This window comes from Balearica regulorum, chromosome 3 (assembly GCF_011004875.1).
Source record: "Balearica regulorum gibbericeps isolate bBalReg1 chromosome 3, bBalReg1.pri, whole genome shotgun sequence".
Lineage (NCBI taxonomy): Eukaryota > Metazoa > Chordata > Aves > Gruiformes > Gruidae > Balearica > Balearica regulorum.
The window spans coordinates 95,152,482-95,175,208 of record NC_046186.1 but is presented as its reverse complement, the minus strand read 5'-3'; the positions used below and the strand labels follow the sequence as shown (position 1 = coordinate 95,175,208).

Below are 22,727 nucleotides of genomic sequence, written 5' to 3'. Positions count from 1 at the left end.
TGGAGCTAAACCAGCCAACACCGGGATTAGCCAGAGATACTGCCCAATTTGTTCTGCACTGGATGGACCCCCAAAAAAAGGCTCCCCCCAAAAAAAAGGGGCAGCTGGGAGACAAGTAGGCATCCAACAGAAAAATATTTGGTTCAGGTTCCACTGGGACTGGAGGCATCACTCAAAACTTTGAAATACAGATTCAGATTCGATTTCTACTTGGGGGAGGGAGAAAAATCGTGGTTCAGGGTGATTTCTGGTTAAATTCAACTCCCAGCAAACCAGTTCTGCAGCTCAGGAGTGGGACAAAAGTATGAAGGGGATGTTTTGGGGTACAGGTAAGGTGGAGGTGGGCTTGAGGACGAAGATGAACAAAGGAAGAGGCTCAGCACAAAGTGGTTCTGCCCCACGGGGAACGATGAAGCTTAAACTGGGCTCAACATACAGAAGGAGCAATGGCAGAACAGAGGAGCACCCACCAGCGACAGCAAAACAGACCCAACCAAGTCTGGTGGGAGAAAAGATACAAGATCAGATTAAATCAGGAAAAGCTATTGTCAAGGGACGGCTTCAAAAGGTGTCTGCTAGTCCCTGGCTTCTGCAGGAAAATAATCGATTGCCAAACAGAAGAAAGTGTAAAAGCCGCTGGGTAATTTTTTCCCTTTTGGAACAGACTCAGGAGCGCTTGTATTACATATGCCAGCTTTTAAAAAATTGCCTTAGGTATGAAGATTTTTGCAGTTCACATGAACATCAATTTTCGTCAGAATCCATGTGTTGCATTTAAACCAAAGTCCTGCACGCATTGCATGCTGACCATACGGTCAAGACTTCAGCAAGTATATCTTTATATACAGCGCTATAAATGGGATCCCTACAAAAAGGGAGGCTCGGTGCCTTTCCCTCGAGTCTGGGGGAGCTGGTGAGCCTTCTGCTGTGCGTCCAAGCGCTCTCATCGCTTGGGCCAGCACAGGTGAGTTTTGATCTGCTGTTCCACCAGCCTAATCTCAATTAGACTTCCCTTGAGCAATCACCTGCAGGTGGATTCATATCGTATGCTATTCTTAGCCTGCATATCTCATTTCTAGGTGTTACAAGAAACTGGATTTGAAACAGGTACTCAGCATAAACAGGCGGGTCGCTCAAAATGCCCTAAGACTGCAGTTTCAGCAGCCTGCGTCCAGCAAAAGCATAAACATGAGTTTCAAGTGGTTTCACAGGTCAGAGCAGAGAAACAAAGCAATATATTCATGGTTGAATGTGTGCATACACCTGCATATACATCCACACAGCTGCAAAATCAACAAAACGATTCCACAATTTAAAAGTGTAATTAAGCAAATCGTGCTGATATATAGACCTTTCTTTCAACTTAAAGAACGTTTTTCACATCTTACCTCACATTCACTTTGAAAATGAAACTGAGACCTCCTAAAACAGCGCTTCATTTTCAGAATGTAAAACATAAACCTAAAAAAAATTCCCCATATCATGTCTACAGCTATGCTGTGTGTGTGTATAATTCTGTGCCCCGGAACAGCAAAATGTGTTGCTACGTAGGTATCAACATATATATTGCTTTATGCATAGAACTGCAAACCAAAATATCTTGCAGCCAGCTGCCCAAATATTAAGTGCTCATGTGCCTTAAGGGCATTGATGTTCCATAAATTTAAGAGTATTTATTAAGTGAATACAGAACTGGAAGTTTTGTAGCAGTGGAAAGTAAGTAAGTATGATAATGAGGCAAACACATGTTGCAAAGAAAATACCAGCTAATCGTGCAGGAAATAGCAGCTTTAAACAATCACTTCTTGAATGGCGGAGCAAGGCCCGTGAGCTGGCTGGGTCTACTTGTCAATGACAGCTCTCTGCATCCTGTAGCTTTTTACAGTGCTGTAAACCCAGTTCGACAAGTAGGTAACCAAATAGGTGTTACGCTCCTTTGAATGCTTTGAAGGATCTTATGAATGCTCCTTTCCAGTCCAGAAAGCGGAGTGTTACACGTAGCTTCAGTTTTCCTTAGATAAGCAATAGGAAACATCCTCCAGGGGACCGTACCCACAGATACAGCCGGGATTCCCTCCTCGCCTTCGGAGGAGACGTGAGGTAGGGTGAAGTCTGTGCACCGTGAGCTCCATCTGGAGGTTGTCTGCTCTAATCTGTGGTTTTGAAAGAAGCGGAGAGAAAATGCAGCTGTGCTGGGTCAGAATCACCAAGCCCCAGGGGTATCTGGAAAAAGATGACCTTGCAAACCAGAAGAGCTGGCTGATGCGGAGGTGTCATGCAGAGAGCAGCGGGTGGTGGGATGAGCTCCATTTGCCCGTGGCGTGGGGGGAACCTTACAGCTACGCCTGAGATGCAGCCTTTGCTGTATGTTTTCTTATTCATTGGTCAACGCAGCAGAGGCAGAAACCCCAGCGCACAGTCAAGATTGTCCTGTTAGACCGCTTATGGCGTAAGCAGCTGCCCTCCCAAGTCCCCAGGGTGTGTATTTGAAAGTCTGTCTTTACCCCCACTGTTAAATGTAAGTGGGATGATGGAGGGGGCGTCAGCCCAACCCGTGGCTTCCACAGAGCGCACATGGCAGTGGGAATGCCCCGTCCAAATGTTCAGGGATAGGCAGGACACGGACAAGTACAGGTTTGTTTATTTGGATGAGGTACTGCCGCATTAAGCTCACACGGCACTTGTTTGGGGTGTAGAGCAAATTTCTGATGACTTCTGCCAGATGTTCGATGCTGGTGATTTTTGCTTAGCTTGGTCTTGAAGCTGTCTACATGCACAGCTTCAACTAGAGCCTTCCACTGTTAATTTAAGCACTACAAATTCAGAAAAACAGTTCAGACTGTGTCAGTACACTGATACAAAGTCAGAGAGAGCTGAGATGTGATCAGACTTTCCGCCTGACCCTGCAGCCTATCCCCATTCTAACATTACAGACAAAAAGTGATGGTTTTCTCTGTTTTGCTGGAGGTCTCAAGGCACTTAGAGCAGCAAGAGGTCTGACTGATGCAGAACTGCTGAGCAGACCAAGAGAGCTCCGTGAAAAACCAGAGTGGTCTGTGCGCAGGAAGGTCGTGCTGAGCGGGATCCCCTTGTTCAAGGACCTGCTGTGTATTAATACACTCATCGTCCTCCTATCTGAGTGGAAAAAAATCCTAGGGGATTTTTAAGCCGAGCAACAGTCCTAGATACCCCAAGACCCATTTCTTCCTCAGATACAGTGAACATCATTATGGTGTTGGGAGGTCCGGAAAGGTATTTGGGGCAAGAAACCTTTGTGAGCTTTGCCATACGCGCTATAATCACACCCACAGCTGTACATATTATTGCCGGCTCTGCTTGCTGCGTGACTGCGCACTTAACGCTGCCACGAGAAGGAGGTGCCCCCAGCCACAGACTCCTGCGCAGGTCTGGGGAACCCAGATTGTTTGGCTCTGATTTGACGTGAAAAAGTGCAAGATCTGTGTGGAAAAGCATCTCAAATGTAGAGGCTGGAAGCGGGCTCTGTGCCATGAACAGACCTGTGACGTAAGCCAGCAGCAGCACTGCACGCCCGTCATCAAAACCCCAGATGCGGAGCAGGGATCACTTCTCTGAGATGAGACGCATGCAGAAAACTGGGCGCACGGCCCACGTTGCATTTTTGCCATGGAGTTAGTGCCAGATGCCCCATGGGATGAAGGAGGAGTGGAAAGGAAAACTGAAAGAGAATGGGAGCTTAAAAGGGCACACGTGGACTTTACTCAGCTGCTTAATGACACGGAGTTTCAGGGCCACACTTTAACGCCAAAGGCGGCTTGGTTGTCAGCCAGTTTCTGAAAGAAAAAGTGGGTGTGTAATTAATCACTCAGGGTGCTAAACTGATGTGCAGCTAGAGTATTTGTTTTCATAGACTCTTTAAATTTTTTACCCATGAAACTAAGCAGTCTTCCCTAAGTGTTGGGTATTGAGGTCTGCAAAAGTTATTTCCTTCATTTTTTCAATGCTGCTGAAAATCAAAGTTATATGTAGGCCCTCTTCCACAATAGGATTATGACAGGGTGCACAGCACGGTGCTTAAGGGAAAAAAAAGCAATTCTTGACATATACACAGACCACAAGGAGATCTTTGATTTGCAGTAAGAACTGAGTTACTATTGCCAGTAAGATATAAAAATTTTGAGGCCTGCAGATCATACAGAAATAAGATTATGGTGATGGCCAGTCACACAGTGTTTGCGAAAGAGAGTGATGAAAAGGTGAAGGTTTATCGCTGTGTAGATCCCTTTCTGTATAACATGGTGGCCTGTACTTGCATGTACACATTCTGGTATATGGTACTCATTGGAGAAAAAGGAGATATTTGACCAATGACACATATACCTGGCCAAAAAGGAAAATATTCAAACCTGTCATGTGTTACATGACCATGAGTATCAAACAGGACCCTACTTCTGGGATGGCCAAATGATTATTGATGGGATGCCAACAGCTTTCATATATAATGGGTGCTTTTTCCACCAGCTGTCAAATATAATGGGTGCTTTTTCCATGGTTGTATTGAATGGTACCATGAGAATGACTGTAACCATCCAGTAGGGACCACTTTTGGGTATTCATATTACACAATGCTACAAAAGATGGACCACCTAAAGAGACCAGATCTGTATGGGAACACAGGTGAGCCACTATGAAAAGAAACAGATGGGGACCTCATGGTCTGAGCCAGGACCAAACTGCCCAGTCCCTGATCCCCAGAGACGTGCTTTTTGGCAGCAGGACAAATACCATTTGTCAGTTCAGCAGCCCTCAATGAAAAGTTACATCACTATGATTTTGTTCGCCTCTATCCTATCATCAGCAAAACTAAAAAAATACTCTCTTGGGAATCCAGAAGTCTTTTTTTTTTTTTTTTTTTTTTTTGAATTTTGACATACTGACCACCTACTTCAGGATGGTGGTCGAAGTAAAGGTGTGTGCATCTCACGGGCTCTTTTTCCCTGTGCTTCCCACAAGCATAAATGGCAAACTATTGTTTCCCTTGTGCTGCCCTTTGAAACCTGCCAGGTCCTCTGCATCCACAGCAATGAAGTCCCTTGCCTGGTGCACCCTGGAACTGAACAAGGCTCTGCAGAAGGGCTACTGAGTCTGTGAAAGCTGTGAGGTCTGGCAGTTTGAACAGAGGGGAACCGTCTTTCCTTGGCTGCTGTAAAGCTATGCCTCCGCCAGAAGCAGGAAGCTTCAGGCTGCCCAGCCTGGTGCGCAGATGCTGACCAAAAAGCAAGCTAAACGCGTTGAGGATTATAGGCAGAAAGAAGGTGCTGCGTTGCAGCTTGAGCATATTAAATAAAACTCTACAAAATGCCAAGCTGCCAAACTGTTTTACGTTCTCAGTGGGGTAAAATTGGAGTGACTCTCACTGCTCCAGCGTTACCATGGTGGAACCAGAGGAGCTGTACGGTTATCCCTTCTCCCCAGCTTCTGACGTGCCCTCCTGCAATTTATCCATGAGGATGCCACCACTGTCCGGTGGAAGCATGCTGAAGGACATCTGACCCTGGAGCGCAACAGTAGCGCTTCTGCAGCTTTCCTGCCGCTGTATGCTTGTGCCGAGAGCTTTACAGCCTCTCAGATGCCCTGCATGACCCTTGCCTTTATCACAGGACAGGTTCTGGGACAATTGTGAGTCACCCAGGGGAATGGATCCCCCCAGCTGGTGACTATTTAGGGGAGCTGATGGGTGATGACCATGTTACCATGTTGGGGTCTTCAGGTCCCAAATCCTAGCGGTACTTGCATTTTGGAGGAAAGCGCTGCTTCAAAGTTAAAGGCTTGACTCTAAGTGCCACAAACAGAAAAGATCCATTTTAACCTGAGAGCCTGGGGGGCTGGGCAGGGACAGGCAGGCCTGGCAGTGTCCCAGGCCCCTGGCAGCATCTTGGTGGCCTCCTTGGGGGGGGTCTACAGCCCTGGGGCACGCTCCAGCTTGCTCACACCGCCCTGCCCTCTTTAACTCCCCTCACACCCCAAACAGGGCTTGATCCACAGCCTCGGAAAGTGAGGGGCATGAACCTGCCCTTTGCTTTTGTTTAATTACTTCCATTCACATTTAAACTGCCATTATGCATTTCATTACCTCTTATTAAAGAATGTTTATCCAATTTGTACCTGCCCTTTAATGGATGTATATCTAAATTATAATTTTTTTTATATATATATAGTATATACACACTAAATAGGCACACACATAAATACATATAGAAATTGGATCCATGAATAACACAAATATTTTTATATATATTTGTATCCTCCTTCAGATATATATATATTCATATATGAGACAGAAAAGCCTATTTGTTATACTTGAGGACCTCCCGGTCCAAAGGAAAGGGGCAGCCAATCAGAGGGTGTTCTGAGATCAAGTGAGTAGGACAGTGTCAGAAACAAAATGGCAAGCAGCCAATCAGAGCACAGTATAAAAAGAGGTGGGGCCTCCTCCTCTAGGTGCAGGCTGCTATTGCTGTAGCAGGAGGAGGTTTCCTGCACTGAGACGCTGTGGGTTATGGGGAAAGGGTTGGGTCCTTCCAGCCAATACTTGCAGCACTGTCACCTCTTTATAAAAAGATGCCCGTTTGCTCTTTGAACCTTACTTTATTTATAGCTCTAACAACCTTTGATGGTGAAGAATTTCATAGCCTAGTTATATTGATATTCAAAACTGCATTAACCTATCAAGAAGATAATTTGAACCATGCCAGCTCTTTAAGATGGTGCTTTGCTCGTGTGTTGTGACAGAACAGGCTTCATTATAAGCTTTTCCAGGATACTCTTCCATCATTTCTTCTGTCACTCTCTGATTCAAGATAAGCAGCGCCAGCCTCTACAGTTCTTCAGTGTTTCTACACCTTTATAACACTGTGCACTCACCATTTCCAGTTCACTCCATACCCAGTATTCCAGCAGCTGCACAACGGAGGAGTGAAAACAGTTTTCTTTCCAAAATAGGGTTTTTTTTCCATAGGAAAGAAAAAACCACCCCATCTCAAGTTTTAGGTTGTGTTTACCATGACAGTATTTTCAAACAGCAGCCACAGAAGCAAACCAGTAGTGTTTCTCATTTTAATTGCATAAAACCAACATGAATAAATTTTATCAAGCCTGTAAGTATATGGAGGTGTATTTTTTAATACTTTTTGTATATTTTTATTTACAAAAGGGAAAAATGAGCCTACAGTTATAAGCCAAATAAAAAGGACAAGGCTAAAAGCAGAATAAGAGACAGAATAATATGTGGGCTTTTACTTTTAAAAAAGTATCTAGAAGACAAACAGAGGACACACAGGGAGAGCTAACAGCCAGAGTGGCTGCCGATGCCCTTGAATTTGGAACAGTGTCTGGAAAAAAACTTTTATCCCTCACTTAACGTGTGGTGAAAGAGTCCAGAATAGAGCAGTACTTCACACCTCAGACGTACTCTGGAGCACTTGAAGCTCAATAGCCGTATTTTTCATTGAGATGAGTCTTGCCATCACCACTTTGACCTAATGGAGAAAGAAGAGTCGCATTATTTGTTTTCCCCTCTCATACAAGATAAATTTGTATCCAAATATGAAATAGTCTCTAGGCAGCACCAGTCAGACAAGCACAAAGAGGGTAAGTCAGACTGGATATTACAATTCCAATAGTCTTTTGATTTATACTTATAATTCCTCTTAACCTTACTAATAGTGTCAAGATTACATCATATATTCCTGGGTTTGGTGGGTATTTTTATTTTATTTCCCCCCCCCCCCCCTTTTTTTTTCTTCCCTCTGGTTTCTTCATTATGCCAGCTTAGGCAGAAGATAAATCTGATTATTAGCAGGCAGAGACAGAAAAAGGAGCTCCCTCTTATGGACACAGCTCGCTTGGCTATCCCAGATCAGACCTCTGAGTTACGGAATCAGGTATTTTGTTCCAGTAGATTCATATGCCAAAGAAGTACAGTCTTTTCATTAAAGGATGATTCACCAGATTATAGTTTTCTTCAGTGAAATTTACTCTCATTTTTCTTACTCCCTTTACAGCCTATCTACATTATAAGTCTGAAACAGCCTTAAAAAAGTATAGTAATGAATTTACCAAATGCAAGCTAAGCTTTGAACTTACTATGAAAACCTCAATGTATGAAAATGAATTTTCCATTTTAGAGAAACAGAAAATTCATTACACTGTTTAAGAATAACCTCACGTAGCTAAAACCACTCTGGAACTAAAATAAAAAATGTGTTCAACTTTAACGTATATTGGATGCGTGCATCAGTTATTCAGTGCCTTCACCAAAGCACCACCAAGACTTCTCTCCAAAACACATTGCCCAAAGTTTGTATTCCAATACTTTTGCAAAAATCCACAAAGAAGATTTTCAGATTTCCCAGACTTCTATGAAAACCGAGAATACTAAGATTGCTGGAGCATTTCTCTCTAGTGAAGGTTTGAGCTTGTCTTTCAACTACATCATCGTATCACTAGGTGTGAATGGAGTTCGTTCTTTCAGGTGTTACAAAACTGGAAACAAACCTCAGGTGTATCCATCCATTGAGATGAAGCTACTACAGATATGGTCTGTATTTCACTGCAAGACTTGCATGGCGATACAACAAATGTGGGGCATAACATGCCAGAAAACATCAGGTTCTGAGTACAGTATTCCTGAATTACGTTTTCCTCAAGAAGTTACAAGGACACCCTGACTACTTATTAGGAAGATTCTTCAGATACAAGACTAAAAATGGAAATGGTTGATACCTGCAGGTGGAATCCATATGCAGTAGTCTGGGTCATCATCTGGGTACTGTTTGGAAAAGAAAGGTTGTTGGACCTGGAAAAGGAGAAAAGATTTTAAAGGTGCTGCAGCTCTCCAGCAATGTGTCACAGCCACTGAGTTTCTCATTAATTCAGAGACAAATACCGGAAGGTGAGGGTTATTTCTATGAGAGTCAGGGGTGAAAACAATAATACAGAGGAAAGAAGAAATATCAAACCCTCAATAGATCCAGTTTATTCCCAGTAGAGTCACAGAATAATAGAAATGCTGGTTAGATGGGACCTCTGGAGGTGATCCAGTCCAATCTCCCCATCAAAGCAGGACCACTGCCAACTGTCCACTTCTCGATGGTTTAAATCTTGTCATCTTAATGTTTGTTAGTATCATTTGACACAGAATTTATTCATGCAGAGAAAAGCTTTAGAGTAGGATTTTCAAGCAGCACTTTACTGATTTCAACGTGCCATCCCACTGCAGGTATGGGTTTAAGGAGACTTTAAAAGTGGAGCATATAAAAGTTCAGCTGTTATATAGGGGTCACTGAGTTTTTCAAAAGAAAAGAAAAAACACAAATTTTTCACATTTCACTGGCATCATTGAAAAGTTTAAAGCAAATTGGAACAGGTCACTCGCAATTCAAATGTTGACACAGCAATGTCTTTTTGTTCCTAGATTTTTAAGTTTTGCCACATCAGCATCATTTTCTCAACAAATTTTGTTTTCAACAACTTCAAAACAGCTATAAAAAAAAAATTCATACAACTGTAGAGAGCAAGACTTAAGAGCTCAAAATATAGCCAAATTACTCAGCACTGATTTGCATTATTCTGTAGTATCATGACACAGTCTTAAGTTATGCACATGAAGCAATTTTTGATTCCCTCAAAAACTTTCCTTCCCAAATTATCCTCTAGAACAGTTCTTTTGGAAGACTAATGTTTTCCAAAACATTAGACTGCAGAGTTGAACTGTTTTTAAATATGGCTTGTGAACAGTCACTTTAAAATTGTTTTTCCAGTTTTACATGATTCAAAGTTATTCCTCAAATATTAAAAGAGAAAGAAAAAGAAAGAAAAAAAAGCTGACTTCTGGTTGATATTTTCCATGCAAGATCTGAGCCCAAAGGCAGAGACAGCATGTGGAAAAAGTGATTTGTGATGGGAGAAAGAATACAGCTAAGCCATCTGGCATTTGGAGAATGCTCAGTGTTAAGAGTGAACTCTGCTGACTTGACCAGCTCAGCATGAGAAGCTGCCTTGTTCTCCCATATTCATAGAAATGCTGTAACTTGGGCTTTAACAGTATAAATTTACTCTTGCTTTCTTTATCAATGTGCTTTATAGGCCAGCAACAAAGGACAAATCTAAAGGCTGTGCCTACCCAATCCTTGGGTCTTTTGCCAGGACTAACAAGGCGGCAGTTACCACACACAAGCTGCAGGGAGTTAAGTTTCTTTAAGTAAGCGGTGCAGGGCTAAAATTAGATGGCCACCACAAAGAAATCATCATAATGGTCAGAACTCATGGCCCACCAAGTATAGTAATCTTCTTTGATGGCAGTCAGCAGAAGGGTGGGATGCATTCTAAAGGGTAGAGCCTCACAAAAATCGTTAGGCTAAGAGCAGGCTGTCCGAGAAGTTCCTTCCCACCTCCAGGAAGGCAACAATTGCCTGAGTCCCAAAATGTGCAGGGCTCACATATTTTACATTTTAATACAAATCTTACCCCCGGGAGGAATGCTGTTATCTGGTACATCCACTGAAATTTAGTAATAATTTGGTTGCAAAAGACAATAATCTTTTAGACTTATCTCTTTCCACAACTTACAGAGCAGGATGAGGTTTGATAATGGCAATACAGACTAGCTACAACTTTAGTACAGCATGGTCTGTGTTGGCCAACACATGCTTCCAAAGCTACTCTCCAAGGAAAGTTTTGCAATGCCATTCCAAAACCCAGAGAACACCTATGTTCTTCAACACTTGTGATACAGGAGATGCAGCAATTAGAAGAGGCTAACTGCCAAGTGAAAAGGTAAAAAAATAAATTTGTGATTGAATTGAGAGCCTCTATCATGCTTGAAATGCTGTGCTTTACCTTTTCATTGGAGACTCCAAAATCTGTGTCCAATGGCAGTGTGTGGTTCTACATTTGGGCCTTAGCAGAAAAGCACTACTATCACCAAGTCATACTCAATCAAATTGATAGTATTTCACTAAAAACAAGCCTACTAAACAATTTCCTGAAACTCTTAAGCTGCAGGTGTCACACTGTCATAACTGACCTTGCTTGAGCTATTGATTTTCTTAACTTTCTCAGATGCCTCTTCAGGTTCTTTACATACTGCCTCAGATGCTGGGAAGAAAGAAGATTTGTTTCATGACACATCACAAATGAGCAATTCTATCAGAAATAAGGAAGTTCACATAAAAATGGATAAATCCAAAAGGAAATCCAAGACAGCTCACTGCAACAAAATTAATAAGACTGCTGAACATCTTTTTTATTTTTCATAGAATTTATGTTTACTAGACTGTCAGTCACCTACCTGAATGCGGTTTAATAAGGTCTTCTATTTGGGATTCTGTAACACATTTCAGTTAATGGCAGATGTTTATTTTCTAAAACATATTCTCTATCTGTAATCACTGCAGTGACTGATTTAGAAGGAAACAGTAGGAAATGTGCAGGACCAATATGCCTTATTTAAAAAAAAAACAACCCAAAACTTTACAGTGACATAGGTGAGAGGAATACAGAAGAGACAGAAGTATGCCTTGTTTTTCTGCCACTTAATCTGAAATATTGAGACTCTTGCATCTTAAGTCTATGGATGAGATTATGAGGACAGGATGACATTCTTAAGAGTCTGGGTTATGAAAAAATAGAAAATTCATACAGATCTCCTCCATATGTTTAGTAAACCAAAGTGTCTTCATTTTGAGGATCTGATTTATTTATTTTTCTCTGTACATGTAGAGCGGTCATCGGGGCCATTAACAGATTGTTAGCTAACGTTATATAGTATTTGTGACTTTATAAAAGAATGTTCTGTCGTACTGTAGTCTTAAGAGCTACTGCAAGAGAATAAGGGAGGAAAAAACCATTACATTTATGCTCCTAAATTAAAATAATTTTTCTTCCCTTCTCATGCTATTTTTTAGAAACAAAGAATCTCAAAGCAGTTAATGACTATGAAAAGCAAGGAGAACTGAAACATAGTTGAAGTGACCTGTCTTCACCATGCACTTACCACTTCCCAAGCAAAACACATTCCTTCGTTTCAATTCTAGATTCTTTCAGTTCTAGACCAGGCTTAGTTTCCTTATACTGACAGAAGACAAGTATAGGCAGTTTCTAAACCCACATGCTACTGTACAATAGAATCTAAATTGTATTGCTCACCTTGAGATTTATCTTGTGAGGGTCCCATCTGAGATTTATTCCTTAGTATCTTTGGCTCAGGCAGAAAACGAACCTCTGTAGAAGAAAAAAGAAAGAGTTAGGTGAGCACTCTGCAGTAACTCTGATGAGTGGAGCACTAGCATCCCTGAGACAAAGTACAAAAGGCAATTCACTACATTTGTCTCCGAAAAAACTCTTCTCTCAAAAGTCCTCCAAATTATTTTGTCCACCTGTCCCAGCTTCCACTGAGAGAGAGTGGAAGCTTTTTCTTTTTTTTTTTCTTTCTAGTAGGCTGGTACACTGCTGCGTTTTGGATTTAGTATGAGAATAATGTTGATGACACACTCATGTTTTTAGTTGTTGCTAGGTAGTTGCAGTGTCTACACTAAGTCAAGGACTTTTCAGCTTCTCACTGTGCCCTGCCAGGTGCACCAGAAGCTGGGAGAGCACAGCCAGGACAGCTGACCCAGACTGGCCAAAGGGACATTCCCTGCCATGTAACATCATGCTCCAGGTAGAACTGAGGAAGCTAGCTGGGAGGCAGGATCGCTGCTCGGAAACAGACTGGGCATTGGGGTTTTTTTGCCCTTTCACATGTGGTAAGCAATTGCATTTGTGCATTGCTTGTTTTAGATATATTATTATTCTTCTCTTTCTTTGTTATCCTATTAAACTGTCTTTATCTCAGCCCACAAGTTTTGTGGGGTTTTTGTTGGAGTTTTTTTTGCATTCTTCTCCCCATCCCACTAAGGAGGGAGGGGTGAGCAAGCAGCTGCATGGTGCTTAGTTACTGGCTGGGGTTAAACCACATTACAATACAATATTAAAGACAAACTTGCAATCAGTTAAAAAATACTTTTCAAGAGCAACCTGTCCAGCGTTAAGACAAAAAGTTAGAATTTGGTTTCTGCCATCAAACACATCATTTACTGAGAAACATCATTACTGATTTTTCAAATGCATCAAGCTGATCTGGAAAAGGAGGGACTTGAAATAAACCACACTGATACAAGGAAGATACTTCTCCATTACCACTTTTAAATTATTTTTCCTCCTTACAAATGGATCTGAAGCTTTACACAGACATTTGTTTTCTTATTAAGTCACTCCCCTGCCAACAACACATTGTAGTTTTCATATAGACACTCATTCTAATGAAAGCATGGCTTATCAAAATAAGACCTTTCTTGAGTCCAGGAGATTTCTTCTATTCCACCAAAAGCATGAAAAACTGACTGCACTGCCAAGTGGAATTTCAACTGGAACCACGTGAAACTCAGCTGTTGGCACACGCACTCTGGACTCATGGCAAAAATCTATGAAAAAGGAACCTGCTGGATAACCTGCGCCTCAGACCTTAGGAGATTCACATGGCTCTGAAAAATTCAGCAGTAATAGACTCAGCTTCATTACTGGAAAAATAAAAAACAATGGTTTACCATCCTGAAGGGATTCTGGATTCTTGTTATTGCAAGGAGAACCATTGGGAGCATTAGTTTCTTTTCCTGTGTCTTCCTCTGTTGTCATTTTCATTTCGGGGTTTGATGCTCTGCTGTTTATTGCCTCTACTCCTTGCTCCTCCTCCATTTCCTCTTCTTCTTCCTCTTCCTCCGGTTCATCATCTTTCATTTTTAACAAGCTTTCAGGGATGTCTGGACGCTTAACAGGCAACTTCTGCGGGAGAGAGACTTGTGCATCAGTGCTAAGACAAATGGAGGTAGATGTCACAGATACTCATTACAGAAGACAGCACCTATATTACTGTCACAGAGGCAGCTAGTAAGGAAACACTCTCAGGGTGAAGAATAGTTAGGTTTTAAGGAAAAGTTATTAGTAGAGATGGAAGATGAAAAAATATGTCCAGTCCATAGACAAGGAGTGCAGTCTTTTTGTAAGAGGGACACTGGAAACTGAATCAATCTCGGATATGATCTTAGCTACAAGATCAAGAAAAACAAAGGAAAATGAAGGACCAGCTGCTGAGGCATAGCAGTGGTTCAGCCTGATGTCCCCAGACTGCTCTACCTGATCCACTGCCTTTTGACCGCACCTGTGCCCCAGGAGACCAGCTGTACAAGGGCAGAGAATGGCAACTGCTGGCAGTAAACAACATCCAACAGCCACTGCTTGCTGCCCTGTGCACCTTCCACTGTTGCAAGCTTGCACCTCCCTGCTGTTTCCATGCATGTGAGAAGACATGGTTGCCACCTACAGCCTCCATAGCCTGAGAAGGTGTGTGAGAAACAGCCTCTGACTTGCAGCACCAACTTACCCCCAGGCTTCCAGTTTTCAGCTTGAATTTGCTCCCCCCTTTCATTGCACCAAAGAGAGGCAGGGTGATCTTTTTAGGTTTGCTCTCTGCTTCCAGACTGTTACTTCCACTCCTAATAAAAATCAGATATAAAGGAAAAGCATGTACACAGTATCAAACAAGTCTTATATTTACAAATGAAAAAAAAAATCTGCAAATTAGAAGTGGATATATAAAAATCCTTTTAGTACTCTCTCATTCACAACATCCAAGGAAGAAACTGCAGGAGATGACCCCTCCACCCTACATACATGTAGAAGTCAGATACTTGCCATAACAGGAAGCAAAAAATAAATAAGAAAAAAAATTTATCACACAGACTCCCTTAAATTTAATTGCACACACATAATTACATATGTATATATAAAAACACACTCAGAAGCCAAACTTCAATTTAAGTAAATTAATTAAGTAATTAAACCTCTAATCAAGCTGCCACTAGCAAATGATGAACCCAGCACATGCCCTCTTGAATTGCAGTGGTTGAACAGCCACTACACTTGACTTTAAGGTACATTTCATGGAGTTAAAAGTGGTTTTCATGGTGTACATAATGCCTGTAAAATTCTTCAGTTCCTTTTGGATGCAGGTTGGGGAAAAAAAACAATTAAAAAAAATCTGACACCATGCTTCCAATCCCTTCCCCCTCTCATCCTCCCAGTGTGAGCTTATCTTACTCCAGCTTTGTGGTGCATCTGCCTCAACCATAGATGCTGCAACATCTAAAAGGCACAGTGGCTCTTTAAAGAGATGAGCCAGGTAGTTTGGAAGGCCATCCTGCTTTTGTGTTTGGAAAGCTGTCTATTTACTGGGCTTACACAACTGCCTACAGATGATAACAATGTAAAAGTAATCGTTGTACACTTTAGCCAAGACTTACTGGGGCTTCAGCTCAGGCAGTTCTGCAGGCTTGACAAGCTTTATTAACCCTTTCAGTCTCTGTTGCTCTTTCTTCAGTTCAAACGACCGCAAGTGAAGCTTCTTTCGTGCCACGCTGTCCAAGGTGCATCCTGATTTTATTTCGGTCATGAATTCGTCCAAGGAATCTTGAGCTGCTGGCTGGGACTGGACTAGGCAAGATAAAGGGAAGATACGTACTGTTACAGGTGGGGAGATGAAAGTTGTACTCATCAAGCCCTACCTTTAGAGAATAGGTAGATATGAACAACTATCCTCTCTGCAAGTTTCTGTTGAATGGTGAAATAATGAAGGTTGTTAGCCCTAGAAAGATGAAAGCATTTCTCCTAACATAGCCGTACAGTAAACTTTAATCCACTTACATAATAAAACCTCTCCTAAAACTGACTGTTTCTTACGGGTAACTGTCTCTATTCTAGGTTGTTCATCTCACTGCGATATCTGCCATCCCTAAAAAAGTGGCTTAGGGGTTCTTTTTGTAGTCACAGACTAAAATAAATACAGCTACAAAGAATCCCACACTGCACAGGGAATCCCATTTTGGCTTTCCTGGAATGTTTATGTAGTAACATTTGCAAAGCTCAAAATGAATCAACGCACGATGCTGCCTCCTACCCCTGGATGACAAACAAAAAACCCCAAGAAAACTCATTTCTTGGGCTTGAACAATGCTTCAGAAGTTTTTATATTGTGTTCAAAAATAACTTGGAGGCAAACAGAAAAACATTGCTGCTAGAATTTTAATGAGCCTTTTGAGAGGCAGTTAATATTGTATGAAAAGTGGCAAATATGATATTTGTTTGCTGCATTATAAGCATTTATGTATATATGTACAAGAATAATTGTGACCAATGAGTTGTTTTCAGTTCAGCTTGAGCTAATTAAGAAGCACTTGAAATTTTAAATGTGTACAAATAAAATAGTATAAGTTATTGTTAAGAGTACATATTCAAGCAGTTTTACATGACTTTAATATTTAGAGAAAAGTCTCATGTTTACAAATGGATTAAATTGAAAAGGACATTGCTTATCAGTTTACAAAACAGTTTACAATCTGCAAATATATCAAAGCCACAACAGTAACTGTTCAAAGATATACAGAATTAAAAGGCTCCAAAAGATAAGAAACAGTTGTAGCATTCACCTCCATGCAAATATAAATGATGACAAAACATGTCATAAAAGAAATTCAGATAGAAATACCCTTCTTTTTCCTCTACAGTATTTGTATGGGCTGAGACAAAAAATCATCAATGAAAAGGTATTGATAACAGTTTGAAACTCCTAGCAGGCAGGAGGTCAGCAGAATGATAATTTGATTTAAACACCAAATTTCAAAGATAACGTTTAGTGTCTAGACAGATAATTCAGAACAATTAAAGGTACAGTTCCACAGCTTGCTTCTTTAGCTGCGGAACAGTGTAAGAGTGCTTCAATAGTGTGCGATCTGCTGTGAGTCAGATTATCCTTCTTGCAAATAGGATTCTCTGCTTGATTTCACCAACAGTGCCTAAGATCAGGTAGTTCAGCTTACAGGGTTACTGTTAGCATTCAGTATGTGTTGCAGCAGCTTTCTACGCTATTGAAGTAAAATTTGACATTGCTAGGAAGTAAATCAATCATGACTATTATACTTTATATTCCAGGGGAAAAAGCTATAGGGCTATTTACTGCACCATCAACTTATTGATAATTTTCTTCTGAACAGGCAACCAAAGATGAGACTGAAGAGCTCTATGTACTTGATTTTCATTCAGCTGCATCAGTGAATAAGAGATATCAAGCCAGTCCATCAGTAGTTAATTCTGAAGAACTCCAGAGAACAATTTGTGAACTTCTACTACGATCTTGGACAACCACTTAATTCCTCCCAAGTGCTTGGTAAGAGGTGTTGCAATTTAGCCTGTCATTCACTCATTGGTATCTCTACCTCTCGCCCTTAGGCTACAAATAATCGTTCTGAGCAAGCAAAAGCGCGTTAAGGTTTCAGAACTGTATGTAATGCAGCAGCTTTGCCAGACAGCTCATGACAGTGGTAAGAATCATCCATGATGAATACCCATGTTCTTGGCTTACACTTGTACTCAACATCTGTTATTAATCCAAGGCATCCAAAGAAATCAGAGAAAACAAAGTACCTGATGATGCAATATTCACTATGTTTTATCCTGGCCTAGTTTTAGGAGATTCCCATCCAATACTGAATTACACTGTATTGCAATAAGTGCTGAGACTGCAGTATTTTCCAAGGCTCTAAACTAGCTGTGTAACCAGTTACAATTTACCTAACCATGGTAACATATATCAGAATTGTATGCTGTTAGTAGAAGTCTATAAATGAATTGATTCTTCCTTCTCCCAGTCCCTACTACAATATGATTTAGCAGTGTTGTTAAGAAACAGTATCAGGAGAAACAAAGGCATCATAACATATGAAAGCTTGGAATTACATGTCTCAGACAAGATAAAGCATTAGCTTCTACTGCTAGCTGATTGTTAACTACTTATCAGTACAGTCATGCTGAAAACAATTCCTTCAAACGCTGAACTGACCCATCAGTTCGAATGCTCAGCGGAACAGTAAGGTTTTCTGAACAGTGATCTGGTATAATCAATCACCAACAAAACTGCTGATACAAATGAGTTTCAGTGTGGGGCTGAATTACTGGAGAGAAACATACCTGTATAATGCACAAAAGATAGCCCAGCTGTCAGATTGCTGCTAGGCTTCCTGGAGAGAAATTCTTCTGACAAACTGACATTGCAACCTTTATTAGTGCCAACTCTGTTAAAAAGCTTTTTTGTACAAACAACCAGCCCAAACACATTTCCTTCATGCCTTTCTTTCATTCCATAAGACATCAGCAGTAACAAATGCAGTTATTTGTATGGCAAGCTTTTAAATCTAACTCACTACCAGACACAGTCACCACTTTGGAAAGGCTCTACCTTTGTACACAAAGACATAACCCTAGAACCTGAATGGCACCCTCATAAGCTAGCAAGTTCACTGAACGTACAGGCTAAGCATCAACTGCTTTGACTCCACATTTCTCTTTTCCCACCTTGCCTTTTTAAGGTGCATTTGGAATGAAAGAAGTGAAATAAAAGATACTGGCTCTCCTGTCAGTTTTTTGTTCTTCCCTTATAAATGGTTTTGGAGGGAGTAGAAAAAAAAGTGTTCCTCAAATTGGGTCAGTTTCATTAATATGGGCAGATAAACAGTAATAATGCTCACCCCTCTTAAGCTCCAGGAGCTTATACACTCACCTCCTTACCTTAACTTAGATATTACAGATATCCACAAGATACATTTTAATCTCTATACTGTTCTTTATGGAAGGCACTGTGATCAGATAAACTTCATGCCTTACCTTTCCCTGAAGCCTTTAGCTTCTCCGTTATCTCAGAAAGCTCATTTTCAGCTTCATTCAGCTTTGTGACCTATGAAAGAACAAGATGCTTAGAAGATCTTTTTATCTTCTTAAAAATCCCGTTTTAAGAGTTACTCAAATATCCTACCAAATTACCTCCATTTTTCTATTTCTGATCTTTGACCAGGAGTTCCTGGGCTGAAAAAAAATATAGTCTAGATTGTTCCTAAACAACTTATCAGTCTTTTCATATACTGTTCAAATAATTTTCTGAAACAGAAAAATACGTATAATGCTTCCACAGCAATGTTATACCACCACTGTGATCCTCCAACCATCCCTACCCCTGCTCCCCCCACACCCTATTGTTTGCGTAGGACTTTTAGTCGTCATACCCTGGTCAGTACAAGCTGCTTATTCTTTGAAGCAGAATGAGATCTTTCTTTGTGATGTGCACTGGAAAGCTTGTAATTATTTTCTGATGGTTTAAAGCTATTTTACAACTATCATGTTCCGGTGCTTCATTCATCCACTGTTATGATCCATTAAGTAGAAGGCAATACTACACAGGCAAAAGCAAGGTAGTATGCTTCCACTTTAATAACGTAAGCAGTTTTTTTAGGTATTTACAGATATTGTCCACAAAGCAAAAACCCCACTATTCAGAGTTGCAAAGTGCTCTTGCCTCCCCTAGTTTATGACAAATAAAAGTCTTGTACACAGTGACAGAATTCAAGGACTGAAGCCTGTTCTCCAGGGAAGGGACAACACAAGCAGCTGCTGACTACTTTTTTAGCAGATTGACTTGGTCTTAAGCCATGACACTTTCCCGTAACAGGGTAGTTCATTCTCTTTGGCCATCCATCCTGTTTGCTTGAGGTAGCAGATGCGTGCCAGTCAGTAGCAGTCACAATGATGGTTTCTGTGACGTGGATACTAAGTACTCAACTGAAATAACAAATCACTTTTTGTTGCTGTTGTTAAAAAAGTCTAAAGATTTCTTCTATATCTATTTTTCCCCCTCTCAAAACCTCAGAAAGCCTCTCATCCTACAATCAACAAATCTAGTCCGATTTTATTCTAACTTGGCCAGTTAATATCTAAAGGTCTGAAATGATACTAAGAGTTCACGCTAACAAAAAGATCAAGAAATATTTTTTATTTTCCTTCTTAGTAACAATACACGCATGAGACAATAAGCCTAGCATGCCATAATAATTCTTCTTACCAGGGAGTCATAAGTCTCTGGTTTTTCTTCTATTTTACCAGCTTTTTTCATTCTGTTCAGTCGTTTCTTTTCTACAGCACCAGTTCGATCAAGGAAGGTGTCATCATCACTGTCATAAAAATCCTCATCTTCCCAGTTCTTTGATTTCCTTTTTCGGGATACTGGGAAAGGTAAAGGAGAGGGCAAGAAAAAAAAAAAAAATTTGCATACCATGGAGCTATTTTGAATTCATTTTATTGCTATCTCAAATCCTTAGTTTAGGGCTTTTAGGACAATCACAGCATTTGACTGGTTATTCACCTGCTTCTTGCCTCAGTACTCCCCGAGCATCAAGTAACCTGCAAGCCTCCAGTGCACACTGTATCATTGCTTCCTTCTTCTTTCCTGAATGGAGAACCTCTGCCACCAGCTGCTTCCCTGATGCATCATCCACGGGCAACCTGTTCAATTCGAAGGATCAGAGGACAGCTCCAATACAAACAGCTTTTCACAGACGCTACTCAGATATTGTATTTATCACATTGGCATTGTTCTTTCCATTGCATTCTAGTCTTTTTATTGTGTCAGTTAAGTATTTTCACTTTTCGTTTCATACAGTACTAATCAAAACACAAGCAGGGATTTCGTAAAGCACGCGAGTAATTTTTTATTTCATTAGTCCAAACAATAATTCTTCCTATGTTCATTCCACTGGGAATACAAGAAGTTAAAAGGCTAAACATCAATACCCAAATCATTTGAAGCACCAGTATGTTGCATCTATGTAACACCAGTAACAAATAGTTTACACCATGCTGAAACAAAGGTTTCTGAAGCAGTACAGTCATTGAAATGTTGTATCTATCTATTCAAGATCTATCCTGTCGACTTAATTTCCACCTCACCTTCTCTTGTCTAATAAAAGAATGATGTTAGTGGCCTCTTCCAGGAACCCATCTGCTTTATACCATAAAAGAACTGAAACTGGGTACACAGTAGAATTATTTTTTTGTCTCTCATCAGGAATTAAAAGATACTGTCTCCCACTTTCTTCTCTTGTATTTAAATTTCACGTATTTCTCAAAAGAAGGGGAATTGAAAGAATTGCTTTCCTGATTTTCATTTCTAAGGAACACCAAATGCTGCCACACCAGAAAGGAGCGCAGACACTGAGCTAGGCACTGATCCTCGAACTTCTGTCTCAGTATCAAGGCTTAGGTCTAATTCCAGCTGGCCTCCTTGGCAAGTGGGACAAGACAATTCTTTCAGTTTTTGTTTGTGAGGTCAACGAAGCCAGCTTCTATGTACAAAAGTGAATGGAGATATACATACTTGATCCTGCATAGCCAGCTGTTGTGCCCACGATCATCATATTCATATTCTAACTCTTCTCCTAGAGAGGAAAAGAAAAAGTTGATATAGTTACCAAAATTGAAATTAGCAGGTATAATCTTTACAGCAGAGAGGAATGTCATGGTTAAACAAAAGAGATAAAATGCCTTTGTTACATATCAAAGGACTGAATTTGCCCCCCCTTTTTTTTTTTTCTTTTTTTTTAAGCCATAGGATCTTCAGTTGATATTATGCTCATTTGTTGTTGTTTTTTCCACAATCAAGGCTTTTTCAGATCAAAAATCTGTAAGTGTCCTGTTCAGGAATATGTAACTCAAAAGAAAAACAATGTTACATCTACACGTATTAAAGTGAATGACACTGAAGTAATGACGTTATGCAATCTGGATTCACAGATATTGTTTATCTTGAAGATTCTTTGCTAAAGTGAAAAATTGAGTCATCTCTAAGTTTTGCTAGCAACCATCAAAAGTTTAGATTGATTCATTATTGCCTTTTGTCTTTTTATACTTTCCAATTCTATCTCACAATCATAGCCATCTCCAAACACAACAGTCTGGAATTTGATGGGTTTGGATTTTTCATCATAACTTCAAAACATGAGTGTGGTTTGAGTGTCACCCCAGAGGAATATGAGGTGCTCTCTGCAACTCCCAGTCTAGAAATTAGTAACTAAGTCTCAGATCTAAAATGGTGAGCTAAGTTTTAAGAAAACAAAACCCAAACACCTCCCTCAAACTTGACCAAACAAGAAACCTTACGCACAATGTAATAGAAAAGTTTAGCTCCCACACCTTAATTCCTAAAGGAAAACAGTAACACAAATGTCACACTTTGCTAGATAGAAAAAATCAATTTTAGTTAAACAAAAAAGTACCTTCTCTGTCAAAAAAGCCCTGTAAGGCCTTCCTAGGATCTTTCATATAGAAGGCATCCTGTACGTCCTGAAAATCAATAGCAATAGGGTTTTCTTCAACCTCATCCTCCTCAGCATCCTCCCCTAGAAGACATAAAAAGTGCAAAAAAATATGGTGAAATGTTAGAAAGAGAACACCAGTATATTTCAACTTCCGTTAGTTTGAAAGAAGTATCAACTATATCATCCTAAAATTATGTCCCTTAACTTGAATATTATTTCTGCATCCAATCAAAAAACCCACCCTGCTTCTTTTTTGCTATTAGTTATTCCATTGTTAGATATCGTTTCGCAGATGAATGTCACTGTATCACAGGAACAAAACACACAGCATTAGCTTAAACTCCCAGTTTCATGGCCTTTTATAGGCACAGGCAAATTACCTTCTCCATGATTTTAAAAGGAGCTCTAGCATACTTTTCACCAGATATAAGCTTGCCTTGTCACAGCACTCTTCATTTG

General features: G+C 40.5%; 1 protein-coding gene across 1 annotated transcript in view; it reads right to left on the bottom strand.

Moving 5' to 3' along the window:
• Window positions 1-7,083: 7,083 nt before the first annotated feature.
• Window positions 7,084-22,727, bottom strand: part of SLC4A1AP (solute carrier family 4 member 1 adaptor protein) — a 17,427-nt gene continuing 1,783 nt past the window's right edge. The window contains exons 3-14 of the mRNA XM_075749032.1: window positions 22,227-22,349; window positions 21,329-21,389; window positions 20,318-20,457; window positions 20,018-20,178; window positions 18,790-18,859; window positions 15,378-15,567; window positions 14,459-14,570; window positions 13,626-13,860; window positions 12,187-12,261; window positions 11,066-11,136; window positions 8,764-8,836; window positions 7,084-7,517 (exon numbers count right to left, since the gene is read on the bottom strand). Coding sequence (XP_075605147.1) covers window positions 7,468-7,517; window positions 8,764-8,836; window positions 11,066-11,136; window positions 12,187-12,261; window positions 13,626-13,860; window positions 14,459-14,570; window positions 15,378-15,567; window positions 18,790-18,859; window positions 20,018-20,178; window positions 20,318-20,457; window positions 21,329-21,389; window positions 22,227-22,349 — 1,361 coding nt within the window. The 3' untranslated portion in view covers window positions 7,084-7,467. The remainder of the gene's footprint in view (window positions 7,518-8,763; window positions 8,837-11,065; window positions 11,137-12,186; window positions 12,262-13,625; window positions 13,861-14,458; window positions 14,571-15,377; window positions 15,568-18,789; window positions 18,860-20,017; window positions 20,179-20,317; window positions 20,458-21,328; window positions 21,390-22,226; window positions 22,350-22,727) is intronic.